General features: G+C 43.5%; 1 protein-coding gene across 2 annotated transcripts in view; it reads right to left on the reverse strand.

Moving 5' to 3' along the window:
- Positions 1-18,071, reverse strand: part of LOC146809717 (sacsin-like) — a 303,632-nt gene that overhangs the window by 165,405 nt on the left and 120,156 nt on the right. For both annotated transcript variants that reach the window (XM_085616556.1, XM_085616555.1), the window contains exons 3-4: positions 14,805-14,892; positions 1,531-1,642 (exon numbers count right to left, since the gene is read on the reverse strand). In XM_085616556.1, the coding sequence (XP_085472682.1) occupies positions 1,531-1,642; positions 14,805-14,892 (200 nt within the window). The remainder of the gene's footprint in view (positions 1-1,530; positions 1,643-14,804; positions 14,893-18,071) is intronic.

Here is an 18,071-nt window from a genome sequence, read left to right on the forward strand (position 1 = left end):
CCTCCCCGCAAAACAGTCTTACATAGGCTCTGACTAGCTATTAGGAAGGGACGCCCTTGGAATGCCCCTTCCTGATAGCAACTCGCAATTCCTATTTCGTGAGTCGCAAAAAAATTGCGATTCACTAAATAGGGATTATACATGGCCCTATTAGATTTTGCATGGGTAAACGGGTTGCAAACCCATTTGCGCATGCAAAATAGGGTCGTAAATCTAGTCCTTAATAATTTTTTCAGAGTATATGTTTTGACAGAGTACCGAAACCCAACATTTACAAAGAGATCCTCGATTTGTAATTAGGCTCCGATGGGGGCAGTGCCTGTTCCATTTTGATTGGGACCGGGCCCCATCATTGCACTTGACACTTCATCTTGTCTACACCTAGTGACCTCTGTCCAGTCTACATTCAACCACTAGTCTTGTGGCACAATTGTGAGTCTTTCCCGGTTCACCTAGAGCTTTGGCCTTTGATAACATACTTAGAGCAATAAAATGTCTATTATATAAATAAATTCAATAAAAAAGCAGGGTAAATTAACTTAAAATAGTTTTGAAGAGGCAACCATTTTCTGCAAACATTTAATCAGTGGCTATTTTAAGCATCATCAGGTTGTTAGCGATGGAAGACCTGGTCTACAGCTCTAGGGAGCACACAAATAGGCTGCCTCATGGAGCCTTCTCCGGGAACAATCAAGATCATGACAAAATATTTGATAGTACTGTACTCTTCGCTCACTACATTTGTAGGTTCCCATAGGCTGCAGGAAATTAACTTGTTTGGGAAGAAACATATAGCTCTGCAGATTCACATAACAAATGCACTTTAAATCTGGGAGAGTTACTGTGTAGCTAGAATATTGCATCAGTCCCAGGACTTCAGGTGTGCAAATAATTTGTACCAAATTCACAAATATCATAAATCTACTCTTCGTAGGTTCCCTCCTTGAGTAGCTATACGACTTTTGCAGGGTTTATAAAATACCAAACAAAGCTTATTCTTAAGCCTATACTGGTGGATTTTTGAACTGGCAGAAAATACTCCTTCGTTTGACTATTTATAAGGTGCATGCACATTTGCTCCTTTTTTTCCTCCTTTGGTTAAAACAAAATCCTCTGTTAAAAATCCCCTTCCCCGAAACATCCTAAAAAGATTGGTTAATGTAGTGGAAAATTCCCAAACACCCCAATTTATTCCAATCTATTTGGAGTTGTTTTAAAAGCATAAAGGGGTGGGCACATCCACTGAATGTCTCAGAGAATACCTTGGTCTCCACCTTGGAAACGAAGGTTCTTTCCCAGTGAAAACCCCACTGTATTGGAGGACATTTTTACCACTAACTTAATATCACTTTATGCAGTCAGGTGACCAAACCATGTTGTGAACATAGTCTTGCAACACGAACCAGGACAACTGGGGAGGTTACAGTGCGGGCCAACAGGGATGGAAAACCAACACGAATGTGTACTTAACGAACTCTCATCAGGAAACGCGTTAACACTTCTAAACAGGTTCTGCTTTAGTTTGCATACCTTGGAACTGATCCAAGTCTTCTGACCAAAGACTTTCCTTCCCATAATCCCTCTCATCATGGACAAAAATGACTTCACTGGCACCAGCATCGTCTGCGTTCTGGATCAGCTCCTGGAAACAGGTGTGAAGAAGAAATAATGTTTCAATCTTTGACAAAGTGTTCCTATACCATTCCATAGCACATATCTTCTCTCTCTAGGGCTAGATAAACTCCTATTGATGTACCACGTAAGCTGAGAACTAATGAATGGGAACATATGCTGGGCATTGTAGGTCTATCAGAAACAATGATTTTTGAGAGTCTTTCTAAAACAAAGAACATCCCGAATCTTGCTGAAAGCAGGGGCAGTTGGTTCCACCGTTTGGCTCAGAAAATCTGAAAAATCGACCTCGCAGCTGGGTCTTGTGTGACCCGGCTGTTTGCAGCAGCACTTGTCCCAGAGCACGAAGGGCAGCCAGGGTTATATTGTATTAATGTGGAAATAAAGGACCTGCCTGAGGCACTTGAACTGAATTCTCTGCTCCACTGGTAACCAGGAGCTTTATACACTAGGTTGAACGTATGTCCTTTTTAGCTTACACAATGCCATCATCAAATGGACAGTTCCCGTAACAACTCGCTGCCATACTTACTGAGCAAGGAATGTGTCCATCTATGCCCACATATAGCAAAAGCCAAATGCCGAAAGTTGATTGCACAGCTATTGTGTAAACCGCTGCATTGACGCAATTTCACGGTCTCAGCCATCAGGATATGTAGACACCTTACTGGCCGAAATCTTGTATAACAAGCTGTTTATTTCATTGTGTTGGTTGAACACTTATTGCTTTTGCAACTTTTGCCTCGTCGGGTCGGTACCTCTGCTATGTATTTGTTCATTATGCGGACGAAATCCCCTTTACAGTCTCATGACTGGATCTGTGCTAAACACACCTTTTGTGGGTCTCATATATTAAACACCCAGAGAAAGTTCTGCTAATTTGATACACTGCTGTTTTGCTCATGTTCCTGTAAATCACGTATAAAGCGGCTTATGAAACAGGACAATGGCCTGTGTCTCTTTAATTGAGCTTCCACACAGGCTTGTGTGGGGATGTGCTCCTTGTGACAGTGCAAAATGCAATCAACTCAAGTGAAGTTAACCACTGGCTGAAAAAGACTGCCCCATGCTATACGCTTGTGGGTGGGAGCAAAATGTGATTGACAACAGACCAATGTGGCTGAAAGCCCCTCTTTGTAAGTATTTTATACATATTTCTGTAAAATCAAAAGGTCTAGGCTAAAGCCAGACCTGCAAATGGTGACACAAATTTCAGTCCGGAAGGATTCACAGCTCAATTATAGAAGCATAAAACTTTAAAGTTTGTTTATGGAATATCAAAACTAACTAAGCTCTCCAAAATTACATTGCATGAATTAATGTTGACTGACAAGTGTTCAACAAGATTTTTATCTCTTGTTTATCAACAGAGTGCTAATCTGGAATGTGTGATAGGGTACACTCAAAGAGCGCCTTCTTTTAAAATGGCTGAATACTGCCTCCATTACCAGCCCATGGCATTGCTGACGGTTGACGGCAGCTAATTATAGCACTGGGGTACAGATCTTTTTATTGAAATTGCTTTTATTGAGCGCTTACTACCTCGCATGAGGTATTGAAGTGCTTAACGGTGAGTAGCACGCTACCTGGAGCCCAAAGTTAGTGGTCAGTCCATTGGTTATTGGAGTTAGTATTGCAAGCTAAAGGAAACCATTCCACGCATTACTTTCTACGCAGTACATTAGTGATTTAGACATGATCATTAGAGAAGGGTATGTGAGAAGGAAATGATTTCAAAAAGAGCTTTTAAGACAGACAGGCTTGAGATTTAAGAGTGTTGTGGATATAACTGGCCTTTGCCTTATCAAATACTCACCTCTTACTTGAAGCTCTGCACACTTGTGTACAGGAAGGCTGAGACCACAGGCAAAGTCTTTGTCTGTCTCTACTGGAACAGTAGAGAGCATATCTCAAGACTTCGAGCAAGACCTGCTGCTAATTCACCCTGAAATTAGAGAAGGAGGTTTACCACAGAAGGTGTGGAGAACTTGCCTTTTCCAACCCAGAGCTACATTCTAGCCCTCGTGTGGGCTGCCGTTAGGATGTCAGACCAGATGGCAATTACCAGGACCTGAGGAGCTGACCAGGCTGCCATCGCTGCAACTCTTTCCCCCAAACTTCACTGAAAAAGTGTGATATGTATGTGTACATTGTGCCTCTGCTGCATCTGTTTCTACTCAAGCAGCAATGAAGAAAAGTGTGAAGCCTGCTCCCACTGCACATGCGTTTCCCAAGGGGGAGTTCTGGAACATAGACCGGATGATCAGTGTGTACAGAGAACGCTGCCATCCAGGCATTTCCTCCAGTCACCTGTAGCCTTTTACCTGAACGGTACCGAGAAGAAACAGAAAACGTGCGTGTCCCTGGGATGACTAGTGCAACGTGCTTTTACAAGTAGCATTGGCCACTGCCATAATGTTGCACCATTCCCGAGAGGCCGAAGAGAGGTGTGGACCAGTGTGCACCTGTCTGGCTTCCATTCTGTGTTCATTGTGGAGCCTTCAAGTGGTATCGTTGGAGAATGCTACTCTCTTTGAATGGCGACTGAAGCATGGTAGTACCAACATCAAACACACACTATGTGCACTGACCGCACAGTGCAAGCCAAGTACACTATCAAATTGTGTGACAACGGATGAACAGTGCCCTGTATGCACTTGACTGTAGCCTCTCAATATAAAGATGCGCATGTATCTACTGTGAATGTGCAGGTCTTTATGCAATTCTTGATTAAACTGCATAATAGTTAGGATTTAACATAAGAGATAAGTATGCCATAACTCCGACTGTTACTAAGCACCTTTCCTCATTGTGGGCAGGCACATCTATCTTTTATGTACCGACTAAACCAGATGTTCTTTCCCGCGCCTCCCTCGAAGACTAACCCTCGACTGTTCAACAGCATCACATCCAGAAACTCAAAGCCTAATGAAGAGTACTTGACAATCTGTAAACTGGTGCCTGGCTTCTGTATTTCCAAGGAGCTTCAGGATTACCCGATGGTCGTTAATTTGAACATGCCATGGAGACATGGCTCTAGCGTTGATCTCTCCAAGGTTAGGACTCAACCTGGAGAACCATCTGAAGTGCTCTGCCCCAGAAGAGGAGCTAGTCTGCTGCAACTGTGCAGCCTCTAACCAGACCAAAGAGCTAAGGCACTTGTCAAGGACCAACTTGATGAACAGACATAAGGACGGCTTACAGGTCAGCTGATCAAGAGCAAGGAGCTTCAATCAGAACGTCTTCCAGCAGTCAAGAAACTTGGTAAGTATTCACATACAGGCTTGAGAAGTCACCCTGCCAAGCAAGCTTGTTCATTTATGTTCTACTTGAGAGATCCTCACCAGACATGCCTACTGGACTCAGATACTGGACAGGCTGAGCCGAGCGTACCTGCCCTGCCTCACACAATATCCAGCTATGAACTCCACCATGTCCCCAAGCCATCACGTAAATGCATCTGGACGGTCTGGGGTACACGTAACTGCATTTTTCTAGACAAAAACAAACACAAGCTTTTGCCCTTTTTTACAGCTCTGTGGTGGACCGGCTTACCCAACTGGCCTACATCCCTCATGGAGAGACACCTCTCGATTATGGGGTTCAGCTCTTCATTATCTGCTCGGGGAAGGGGGAACCCGACGAAAAGCTGGATTGGAAGTTGAAGACAAACTGTATTTGTTTTCTTTGTTTTATTGATTGATAATAGTCCACATTGCCTCGGAGATTTGTTCTCAATCAACTGTACTTCTCAACTGGAATTTGACCCAGAGACTGTGGAGATCTCTATGGGTCACTTGTGGTCCATTTGATCTTTGTTTCTGGTGATGTAGTCTTGCAACAGGCTCTTTGAACCACCCTCCCCGTCAAGAAAACCCATAATCCTAGCAGCCAGGTCTCCTTACTGACCCCTCGATCCTTGAGCTTGCGTGCCAGGTTACCGAGCCCATGGTTTATGTTTATGTTTATAGGTTTGTAGAGCGCTCGAATGCCGAGGCGTCTTGGCGCTAACGTGTAACAGGAGGGGGACATCAAGAATGCTCATATGGTATCAAAAAGGCGAGTTTTTAGCCCTTTCCTAAAAACCTGAAGATCAGGTTGCAGTCTCATGTTTAGAGGGAGACACAACCTAGCCGCACAATATGTTATTGACCGACCCCCCCATCGTGCCTTATTGATTTTTGGGACCCTAACACGCCCCTGTGTAGCAGATCTAAGACAGCGTTCAGGGACGTAGGGTATAAAAAAATTACCCAAATCTTCTATAGCACCACCATGTATTGCCTTGTGCACATACGGGAGCACCTTAAATTCCACACGTTGTTTAATGGGCAGCCAGTGCAGGGATCTCAGTGCAGCCGAAGTCGGTTGTCCTCTGTTGAGTCCCATCAGTAGCCTAGCCGCTGCATTCTGCAGCGACTGCAGCTTCAACAGCCGATACTTATCAATCCCCAAAAACAAAGCATTGGCATAGTCCAGTTTAGAGAGAAAGAGAGCCACCATCACAGTCTTTTGCAGTTCAGGGGGTATAAAAGGGAGCACCTTTCTTAAAATCTTCAGCAGATAATAGCAGGAGGATACCAAACTATTTACCTGGGCTCCTAGATTGAGTTTATCATCAAACAGGAGACCCAAGTTTCTAACTTTTCCTACTGGAGTCGGATATATACCCGCCTCAGATGGCCACCATGAGGAGTTCTGACCCATCCAGGACATATCTGTGAGGCAGGCATGAAATCTGCCTGCTATATCTCCACACTGACTATTGGAAGTTATAACAAGTTGAGAATCATCAGCGTAAGATACTAAAACAAAACCATGTTTCCTGACGAGGTCAGCCAAGGGTGTCATATACACATTAAACAGAGTGGGAGACAGAGCAGACCCCTGTGGGACACCACAGGGAAGGAAGAAATCATCTGAAGTCATACCCTCCCAAAACAGCCTCTGTTCCATGTCACTAAGAAAAGATGCCAGAAGGGTATGAGCAGTTCCTCCTATCCCAATTTCCCTCAACCGCTGTGCCAAAGCCAAATGATTAACCGTATCAAAGGCCGCCGACAGGTCGAGAAGCACCAAAATGGCCTTTCTTCCACTGACGACAGCCCTACGGATTTCCTCAGCTGCCCTTATCAATGCTGACTCTGTCGAGTGACGTGGCCTAAAGCCATGTTGGGACGGATCCAGCAAGCCATTAGAGTCTAAATAGGCTGTAAGCGCTTTGTTCAGATGTTTCTCCAGACCCTTCGCTGCAAATGGAAGGCCAGCAATGGGGCGATAGTTATGAACATTGGCTGGATTCAGAGTGGATTTTTTTAATAAGGGAGTGATAGCAGCACGTTTCCAAGAGGTAGGATACTGTACAGATATTATGACCTGATTCATAATTGAGGTAAGATGTTTACAAATCGGGTCTGCTGCCCGATGCATAAAGGAGGGGGGACATGGGTCAGTTGGTGCACCAGATTTCAGGGAAAGCAAGATACCCTTAACCTCATCTATGCCAATCGGCTGAAAGCTGTTCAGCCTGCATGAGGGTTGAGTGAGGGGCCCTAACGGGTTCTGAACTTGTGTAGCCTTGGAAAATTTGCCATAAATTCCCTTAACCTTCTCCTGAAAATGTTCTGCGAGAGCATTACAGAAAGTCAAGTCAGGTTTAAAGGTATTAATTTGCTGAGGTTTCATCAAGGAGTTGACCGTTTTAAATAATTCTCTGGAGGAGTTGCCTGCCTCCTTAATTTTAATTGAGAAAAAAGCTTTTTTAGCCGCCACAATTGCCTCTTTATATTCACGGGTGGCAAGATTTATGATTATAAAGTATTTTCTTCTCATTATCATAGTTAATCCTCCAAAGGCGCTCCGCCTTTCTGCAGACAATCTTTAGTTTTTTAAGTTCAGTGTTATACCACGGGGAGGAAAGCTTCCCTTTCTGGATCTTTACTAATTTAACTGGTGCAACCTTGTCAGCTGCTTCTAAAATCCAGTTATTAAACTGCTGGATAATAGTATTGTTATCACCCTTTAGGCTAGTAGGGCTTGGACCTAAAACTAATTCAAACGCGCCCTCCTTGACTTTATCCCATCGTCTGATGGGTATTTTAGTCAAGCTTGCTTGTGTTGTGGGCTGTCTTTTCATACTTTTAACCTTAAAATAAATAGTCTTGTGATCAGTCCAAGGAAGCTCCATTACTTTATACAAGGAGATGTCTGCTTCATTAGTAAAAATCCCATCTAGCGTATGTCCAGCTGTATGAGTGGGGCCTACTATTATCGGAGTTAAATTAAAAGCTGCCATATTATCTAAAAGTCTCTCAGTTTCAGCATTCTTGTTGAGCTCTAGATGATAATTAAAGTCTCCTAAGACCGTGCAGGAATGCAAGTCAGTATATGACTCCAGGAGCGTCATCAATGTTTGCGTAAAAATGCCTCTTGGTCCCGGGGGTCTATATATCAGAATGCCCTGGAAGATCTGTGAGTTATTCACTTTAATGCGAAACTGCAATGCTTCTGCAGGAACAGTTGAAATGTTCTCTATGTGAACTTTAAAATCAGCTCGGTGAATAATAGCTATCCCTCCGCCTTTACCTGTTTCTCTGTTTTGCGAAAAATAAGCATATCCTTCCGGGACTGCAATGTTCCAATCCGGGACAGAAAAGCCATCCGGCCAAGTTTCAGTTAAAAAAATCGATGTCTGGGTCAGAGGAGCGAATAAAGTCTTCAACTTCATATCTATGCTTAACCATAGAACGAACGTTTAGCAGAACGCACTTAAAATATTCAAAGGTGGGGGCTTCAGGAATTGAAGGGGCTTGCATCCAATCCTTCCCAACATCGTCTAACTCTGAATGTCTATCGCAAGAAATCTCCTCCAGCCCTCTCCTAAGACCTTTACACTGCCCCCATCATCTTTCCCATAGGAATCTGAATGAAAGAGGCACCTGGGGCAACTGACCACGGCTCTCGAGATCAAAGACTTCAAGGAGTTCTGAGGCACACAGACCATGGGTCTTAAGGTCAGGGGGGCCTTTCTGTCGTACCTTAAAGGTTTGTTTGGTCCAGGGGTTGTGGCGCTGGTCGCGCTCCGGGCGCCGACGGCGCAGACGGGCTTGCCCGCTGCACGCGCGCCATCGCGCCAAATATAGCTACAGGGAACTGAGCAACTAGAGCGCCAACCCCGTTGCAATGCGAGTCCCGGACTACTTCCGGGATTCGCGGGGGCCGGACGCTCGTTCGAGAAGTGAGGAGAGGGATCACTTACCAGGTAATGTCCACAAGTAAGTTAGAACGTTAACTAAATAAATTACAGCATTAAAACATTAAAAACTTCAGTGCCTGAACACCTAGGTTACTGGCATTGGGTTATTAAAATTTGAGACAGCAGCGATCTGAAAACAGCAGAGCAGCAAACAATGTCAAATGTGCAAATGAGCAATTCAAAGTAGTGTTTCCTCTCGTGAGCCCTGGGACCCACTGTTACACAATGCGCGCTCGCGCCATCGCGCCAGATATAGCTACAGGGAACTGAGCAACTAGAGCGCCAACCCCGTTGCAATGCGAGTCCCGGACTACTTGGTCATTTCGTGTTTTCTGAGCAAAGTCTAAAGAATCTCGAACATTTCTTGTCCGGCACGTCGAGAACGAGAAGCGGATTCTGTGCGCTCCGAATTTCGGTGATCGTTTTGACGGCACCGTCACTTGACTCGTGACTGCTCAAGCCTCAAGAATCAATATTTAACTGACGAAGACCATAGTCCATCGAAATCTTCAGATGTGACAGTACGATCGATAAATTTATTTTTCGAACTTTCAGGCTGACATTTAGACTATTGTCCTGAGGAAGACCCGCCATTGATGCGTACAAACTCACACATTATTCTAGGGTCGAAACGTCGACGTTGTTCATCAGATTGGTCCATGCAATTTCATCATTTCAAAATAGAAGACAATTACTGTGGTGTCATATGCAATTTATTTCGGATCAACTACATTCAAAACATATATTTGTTGAAGTTTATGTTTATTCAGTTTGATGTAATATATGTCAATTGTCATGTCATTATATATTGTTGGTCATTATATATGTCGTGATTTATATGTTTTTGGGTCAGTCCTGTATAGGATTCATATATACGTGGAGCTAAATACAGTTCAAAAAGGAAATTGATCTTTCGTTTTTTTCAAATTACTCATCTCTGTATGTGTGTGTATGAAAGTGATTAAGTTAAAAAAATCTTTTAATATTCATCTAAAAACATTTAATGTCAGTTAAACTGAGCGTACTCCCAACAGAACCAATATTTGTGCTTTATAAAGAATCCTTGCGGCAGCAAGTAAACACTGCACCAGAAATAGGTAAATGAGCATATTACTCACATTTTGCTACTCAACCCTTAGACAACAAAATATTGTCATTGAACAAGATGTTTTTCAGGGCAGTTTACTGTATTATGTTATATGACAGCTGAAGGAGTAACTATTTGATCTGTATTGCATGGACGGAAGAAGGCCACTGACTGATGTCACATCTATTAGTGTTGCATTCACGGGTTGTGTGTTAGGACCAAAGAGTGTGCTCCAAACTGGGCGCAGCAGCATGAATGCACAGCTTACACTTGTGGACGTTAGCAAAGGACTACCAGGGTAAATTTGCAAGCAACATGTACAAAGCACTCATTAGTTGCAAAATGGGCTCAGTTAGTTCTAACATTTGGGAAATGTTGAGGGGGTGGAACCATACTCAAGCGAGGCCACTCTCTTTGTCCCCGACTGGCCGCTTGACCATTGCTAAAATGATAATACTACCCAAATTGCTGTACCTGTTCATCAACTTGCCGATTCTCCTGACACCACACTTTCGTCATCAGCTCAGATTCTGCCATGCCTCATTGGAGTGGGTGGTGCCCAACCGCGTATCTCCTGGGAAGTAATGACACTACCGATTGAGCAGGGTGGATTGGGAGCCCCTGACATGGACCTGTATTATTTGTGCGCTCAAGCTCAGTTAGCCCATCACTGGCTCTTCCCCACTCAGTTCCTTGCCCATACTGCCCCTGAAGCCTAGCATGCGGCAACCTGCTCACTCCCAATGACCTTGTTCATGGCCCCTAGGTGCCTGCGAGCAAGGGTTGACACTGTGGCGTGCACTGTCTGAGCGTGGAATGAAATCAGGCACAGGGCCCATGTCGGGCACCACTTCGCTCCTACGGTGGCCCCAATTGGTCACCCCTCCTTTCCCATTATCGAGGACTCCTTAAATTGCGACTTACGATGATGAGTGCGATATACCCAGACAACACTTATTTCTTCTCAACCGGCTTTACAAGGTGGGGATGTCAACTTGTTAGACATCTTCACATATCAACTCCAAGCTGCGTTTCGGGTGAAGTACACCTCGTTTCCCAATACCCAGCCCTCCGTCCAAGTGCTGGAGTGGGCCTTGACTACTCCCTCTCTCCACCGGCTCATTACGCGGTTTTATACAGCGCCAATATGTTCCCTCGGGAGCCGTACCACAAGGGAAAAGGATATAGCCCCTTCTCTCATGGATCAACAGTGAAAATACTGCTGTGCCCAGTAGCGTGCACTCTCCCCCAACTACAGACTCCGTTATATTCATTTTAAATATATACCTTGCCTTTATCACACTCCTGAGAGTGTGTTCAAGATGGGCCTGAGCAAAGACGCTTGTTGCATGGCCTGTTCTTTTCCCATGGCCAGGTTCCTTCATCTTGACTGGGACTATACAGGAATCTCGGATTCTTGGGCTGACATTTATAACACGATTGCAGAGCTCACAAGACACCTACCCGAGTGCACTCCCAGAGTAGCGCTACTGGGCTTTGTTAATGATGTGCCCTTGGAAGTAAGCAAACTGACAGCAATCCTCCCTCTGCTCGCCAAGTGTAGGGTTGCAATGAGATGGGGCAGGCACACACTGCCTCTTGCTGTTGATTGGCTAAAGGATGCAGCGTACAGTCATGAACAACTTACTGCATGAATTACTGGAACGCTTGAGACTGATAGATTTTAATGCCTACACACTGCGCACGCATTCCGACGCGGATAGAGCAGGCACATTGTTAGCGCGATTGATTAAACCTTCTGCAACTCCCACTCCCATATTGGTGATACATAATGTTCATAACACGATGGTAACTTCCCAGGCTGCAATAAATCCTGCATTTCAGGAATACTATGCACATTTATATACTGCTCCCCTCTTAGACATGTCAGATGCTACAACCTGATTCCTGGCTAAGGACCAACTTCCTGCTATTTCGGACTCGACCACCAAAGACTTGGCGGCTCCGATTACTACTGCAGAGATTCGTACGGCGATTAATGCATTAGCCTGTAACAAAACGCCGGGCTCAGACGGCCTCCCTGTGGAGTTTTACTCAATTTTTGCAGCTGCATTGATTCCTAGATTATTGCAACTTTATACCTCCTCCTTAGACAATGGTGTCCTACCTCTCATTACCAGGGAGGCATTAGTTACACCCCTACTGAAACCGGACAAGGATCCAACCTAACTTCTGTCTTAAGAATCGAGAGAGGTCTAACACAGCATACAAGATACACAGTAAGGTTTTGCCGTCACGGCTTCTTCCGTTGCTTCTCCGATTGGTCCATACTGATCCTTACTAAATATTCGGATTCATGCCTTGCTACATGCGGCATCAGAAACTTCAACACTTGCTGGCAGCTTATCGTTAGACATGCGTCAAGCTTTTGACACCCTGAGCTGGCCCTATATGCTAGCTGTATTATCCAAATTCGGCCTGCCCCAGTCCTATTGTAATTGGATCAAACACCAATGCTCTACACTAACCCTACTGCTCGTGCTAAGATGGGTTCGAACATCTCTCCCTCCTATACGGTTTATCGGGGAACACGCCAGGGCTGCCCCATAACCCCCTTGCTATTTGTATTACCTCTCGAACCTCTTGCACAAATCTGCATCAAGTTATGGCCCCCTACGGTATTCCATTACGGGGTGTGATCCACTCTGTATCACTCTACGCCAATGATATGTTGCTTTTTTTCTGAGATCTAAATGAAAATAAACACACTGTAGCTACTGTTTTCTCAAGTTTGGGGGAAATATCTGGCTTATGTCTTAACGCTTCTTAATCAGTCGCCTACTCCTTTTATGACACCTATACTTCTCCCTATTTACAATATGGTCAGATGCAATTTAGAGTAGAGCCGGTTACCTTTAAATATTTGGGAATTCACATATATAGAACCAATGCAGATACCATTGATGGTAATGTGGTACGGACAATAAATTCACTACGTTCCCAGATTTCCTTCTGGAATACGTTACCATTGACAGTAGCCGGCCGCTTGGCAGTGTCTAAAATGGTCATGTTGCCCAGACTACTTAACCATTTTGTGAATCTCCCAGTTGTACTCCCAGCCTGGATTTTTAAAACACTAGATACCCTGTTGTCCTCTTTAATTTGGGGGATGGGCAGACATAGGTTGGCATTGGCTAAGTTGCAGCTACCTAGTAATACGGGGGGCCGGGGGCACCTGATTTTAAAACATATTTTATAGTCGGACAATTACAGTGGTTGGCAGGCAAACATGTATTTGAAATTGGGCAGTCCCCTGACTTTTTAAAACAAGGAACCCTTCAATCACTGCTATACCTGGGTGCGGAGAAACTGCGGGATTCTCCTCATCTCCTACATGTTGCACTACACTATTGGAAACAAGCCCATGAGTTAGCAAAGCTGTCCTTTCCATACGCCCCGAAAATTCCGCTCTGTGGTTTACCTACTAGACGTGGGATAGTATCAATGACTCGGATAAGGGGGTGGACACAACTGGGTGTAGGGACAGTTGGTGAGTTCTTCCTGGATGGCCACCTGATGCCCCATGAGGAGTTTGTACGCAATCATTCCGTGCCTGATGCTTTGTTTCTCACTCATGCAACAATAGTGCTTTTTATTCGGAAATATTGGCTCATAGACCAGAGGGAACCTCCAACTTTCCAATTATTGAAATCTCTTCATATAATGGGGCATGGCAGACACCTAGTACGTTGGCTCTATCAGGGTTTGAGGGAGCATTTACATACCCCATTACAACATCTCAGACAGAAATGGGACATAATACTTCTACGTAAACTAGAGGATAGAGAATGGGCCCTAATGTTAGAACACCCTTGGCGAGTCTCCCGTAATTGCCAGTTAAAAATGATACAACTATTCATATTACACAAAGCATACCTTGCCCCAATGACAATACGGAAGATGTTCCCAAATGCGTCCGTATTACAAGTGCCATTGTAGCCTAGGGTGTAATGCGACAGACAGGATATCCGTCATGTTTTGATGGAGTATCCCACCAAACTTTAAATAAAGCACATGTAGTCTTAGTTTTATAAATATTTTTGGTTTTCCCCCCACCAACCCACAATGTTTAAGAAACGATGCTCACAGAAGGCGGCACATATTTAATTTTGCTTTCTTTTCCAACTCTTCTTCAGAAGTACAAGGTGACCTAGACAATTTGGACATTTGGAGGTCCATTAGATTGTACTATGACAAAACAAATATCTTCAGGTCTTTATACCGGCTCCTTGTAAGAAACAGCAGGTTCAAACTTGAAAACAAGACCACCACACATTCTGCAAACACTATTTATTGAATGTTACATCCAGATTGTATAGGAATGTGACCAGGCTATGTTTAGGAACATTTCTGGCTAGGCTTCTGGAGTTTACTTGACAGCTGTCAACCTTATCCACATTTCTAAAGGCTCTGAAATATTTCCACAAGTCTGGAGGAGAGAGCTGATACACAAGAGATGACAAGATATGGAAAGCAGTGATTATTGTATCACTAGTCCTAGGTCCCTCTTTACCATAGGACAGCCATTAACCATCTGCGGTCTTCGTCAATTTGTTGTGGCATTGCTGGAGAAAAAGAGGCAAGGGCCAGCCAATCAGTCCTGGGACAAAGGGCAGTAAGACCACATTTTATCCTTTACATTTTGGGCCTTCATACTAAATATTTTTTACAGTGAGTAGTAATCCACAGTGTTAACTCCATAATGGCACAGGAAATTACACAACTCTGGGTAATGATGTGCTCCAGGTCTAAAAGGTCATTCCACAGAGAATAAAACACATGAGAGTGATAGCAGTAATACCTTATTACCTTTAAAATTTGCCCTCCATCGGGGTATTTACGCAGGATGTTCTTGAGATATGTCAAGAATGGGGGCGATTTCTGAGAGAACCTATTCCTGGATCGGGGAGAAGAAACATGCCAGATTAATAAGAGATTAAGTAATACCATTACTTTCCTATCCATATTTCACAAATTCACATTATAAGCCTTCTCTGCCTTTCAAATTCGAAATGACATGACCACAAAGTGCATCATGAAACTTATGCAATAGCGGGTCAGAGTGTGCGTGTTCAGAAACATCCTTTCATATGATAGGATTGTCAACTGTTCAAAGGCCTAGTCTTCTTACCAGTATCAGGAAACCAACCAAACACACAAACACTGACCGTACACAGCACTATTAGTGGAATATAGGCCTTTTTTTCGCATGCCACAACAACGCATGCCTTAACGCGGTAGTTACAACGACTGCGTTATTTCACATACCATTACAACGCATGTCGGAACCACTACTTGCTTTTAGGGGGCGCTGGATATTGTAATAGTCAAATTTACTATTCCAACTCCAGTCTGTGCGGACACTAGGGAAGGTGTTGGATTTTAAATCCAACACCTTCTTCCCCCTAAGGCAAGTTGTTTTTCCGACTTGCGTTGTGATGGTATGCGAAATAACGCAGTCGTTGTAAAGACCGCGTTGTTATGGCATGCGTTGTTTAGCAGGCCAGGTAAAGGCTGTTTACCCTATAAGTGTGCTGCTTTTCCATTTCTTCACACAAGTGAACAGTGTCACAAAGCTGCAGGTTTGGAAAAGTCCGGTAGAAACCTGGACTTGGTTCCTCAAGATGTAGGGGATACCATCTGGTGAATCTGGAGATCCATAAATTATATCCTTGGCACAGGATTTCTTGAAGTTTCAAAGCGGCTCTATTTTTGGCAGCATGGTAAGCAGACATCTTTTTTGCAGAAATTATGTGAATCTGTTCTAAATAAAATAAATTCTAGTGCACTGCAGAAACAATTACAGAAAAAAGATTTGGGCTTGACAAGCATGTCCATGTTCTTCGCCTATTTCAGAGCTTCCATTCCCTATCAAGCGTGTGGACACAAGGTTACTCAATTTGCACCATCGTATTACATTTACAACCTGTTTTAGGCCTGGTTCAGACCTAGGAGTGCAGAACGTGTAATTCAATTCTGTATAAATCAGTAAAATGGAGATGGGTGGATGCGGTGTGGTGCGCAGAGGCTGCTCGGTCTGTAGGGCCATGACATAATTAATGATACCTTCATTATTCTCAGATCACCACCAGATTAATGCTAAACCTCTTCTTTCTCTATGTTCAGACCACTCTGGGGGGATACCTCGCAGCTCCTTTCTGTCCTCTTTACTTCTTTTACCCGCAGACCCTTTCCAATTGTGCTTTATTCGTTCAGGGCATGTTGTACATCAGTGATACACATTCCCGGGAGTCTGCAGGTTTGGGAAATGTGGATACCATGGCCAGTCATTGGATATCCCAGTTTTTTTTAAAAACAAGGGAGATTGTGCTTCTCAATCTATCATCTTTTCATGAGAATCCTGCCTTAGGCCTAATCTCACTTGGCTGGTTTCAGTGGCCTCAGTGAGAATACTTTTGCATCCTCAGAGAAACAGATCAGCTGTTCACAGAATGGTCAAGGAGTTTGAAAAATTATCGCAACTTTTCTTTGTTTCTCGAAGCAGGAAGATAATCCTTGTCAATTCATCTTTCAGTTGAACTCCTGTAATTTTACATTTTGCTTGCTTCACAGTACTAAAATAGGTTTTATATCTGGATTCCTCTTTCAATTTGCTTTTGTGATATAATTGTACTGAACCTCTGTGCCTTTTCCATTGTTATCAGCAGGACACGAATGCTGGCCAAAGGAAGCCTATCACCACGAATTGCCATGCTCACATCTTTCAAATCTACACATACTCTCAACTAGTTGAACAGCTTTTGATCTATTACAATTGGGCTTGTCCATTTCAATGCTTTCATCAGTTCAATCACTCCACACTTCACAAATGTATCGAGTTCATCCTTCAACTGATGATGTTAAGTGATGGGTATCTTTTGTACTTTGAGTACCACCAGTTCTCACCACTTCACCCAACAACTTTGTGTTTCAAACTCTTGAATTTCTTCAAGGACTTCTTTGAACACATCTGGCTATCACTATTCTGTTTATGCGGTTATACTATCCATAACTCCCAAGACATATGTTAGTCTCAAATCTTTCATACACCCAAAGAAATTAGTAAATACATCTGGAGCAGGTTAGTATATGGTGATCTTGAATCAGTCGTTACCTACACAGAAGTCCCATCAATCTCGAACTCACAGAATAGAGGAGGATCCTCAACCTCTGCAACTCAACACCCCTTCGAAAGCAGCCTCCACCTGTACACTTTTCCTGTTCTCCGCTTCACATTCATCACTTGGTAATAGCACAAACTCATGCACACCTTGCAACAGAATTATAGTTACAACCTCGTTGGAGATCTCTTCCTGCACTACATTAAGCTTGTTATATGAGAGAACACTTTACTCATTCTCACATCATATGATAATTCAACTGTATGCACATCTTCTGACAGAATTAGAGGTATCACATCTGAATGCTCAATCTCCTCTCCATTTCCTTCTGTTCCAAAGTCACTACAGGAGTAGTCATTCATTCATTTAATCTTTATTTCGACATTATTTCACCCATAAAAGATTACAGGTAAAAACAGACATTTCAGCACATAGTATAAAATTATCAATTCATAATATACAATAGAATTCCATAAAAACAAGAATAAGCAGTCACCCCTGGCTACTATTCGCCATTATAAAACATCTCTTAGACCACATGGCTAGCAGAAACTTCGATAGTGCAAAGACAATATGCCCTGAAGTATCAGTCTTGAGAATTCTCAAGGCAACCGAGCATTTATCAAAGCCCAGGTTCTTGCATAAAGGTACTAACCAGAACTTCCTGGCTTTACTATAAGCAGGACAAAAAAAAAAAAAAAAAGAGTAAATGGAGTTCATCCTCGTGGACGGCACCACAGCCTGGGCAAGCTTTGTTCACGGAGGAGGGCCATTAACTTGTAAAGGCCCTTAGTGGTAGTGTACCATACCTCCATTGAATATAAAGCTTCCTTGCTGCTACTGGATAGATAACATTCAGGAAGTCCTCAAACACATAAGCAGTCTTATTATTTAAAAATAATTTTGTCATAGTGCCAACTCGTGAATTGTGCAGCCATATGTTGCGTTTGTAAAC

This window comes from Triturus cristatus, chromosome 7 (assembly GCF_964204655.1).
Source record: "Triturus cristatus chromosome 7, aTriCri1.1, whole genome shotgun sequence".
Lineage (NCBI taxonomy): Eukaryota > Metazoa > Chordata > Amphibia > Caudata > Salamandridae > Triturus > Triturus cristatus.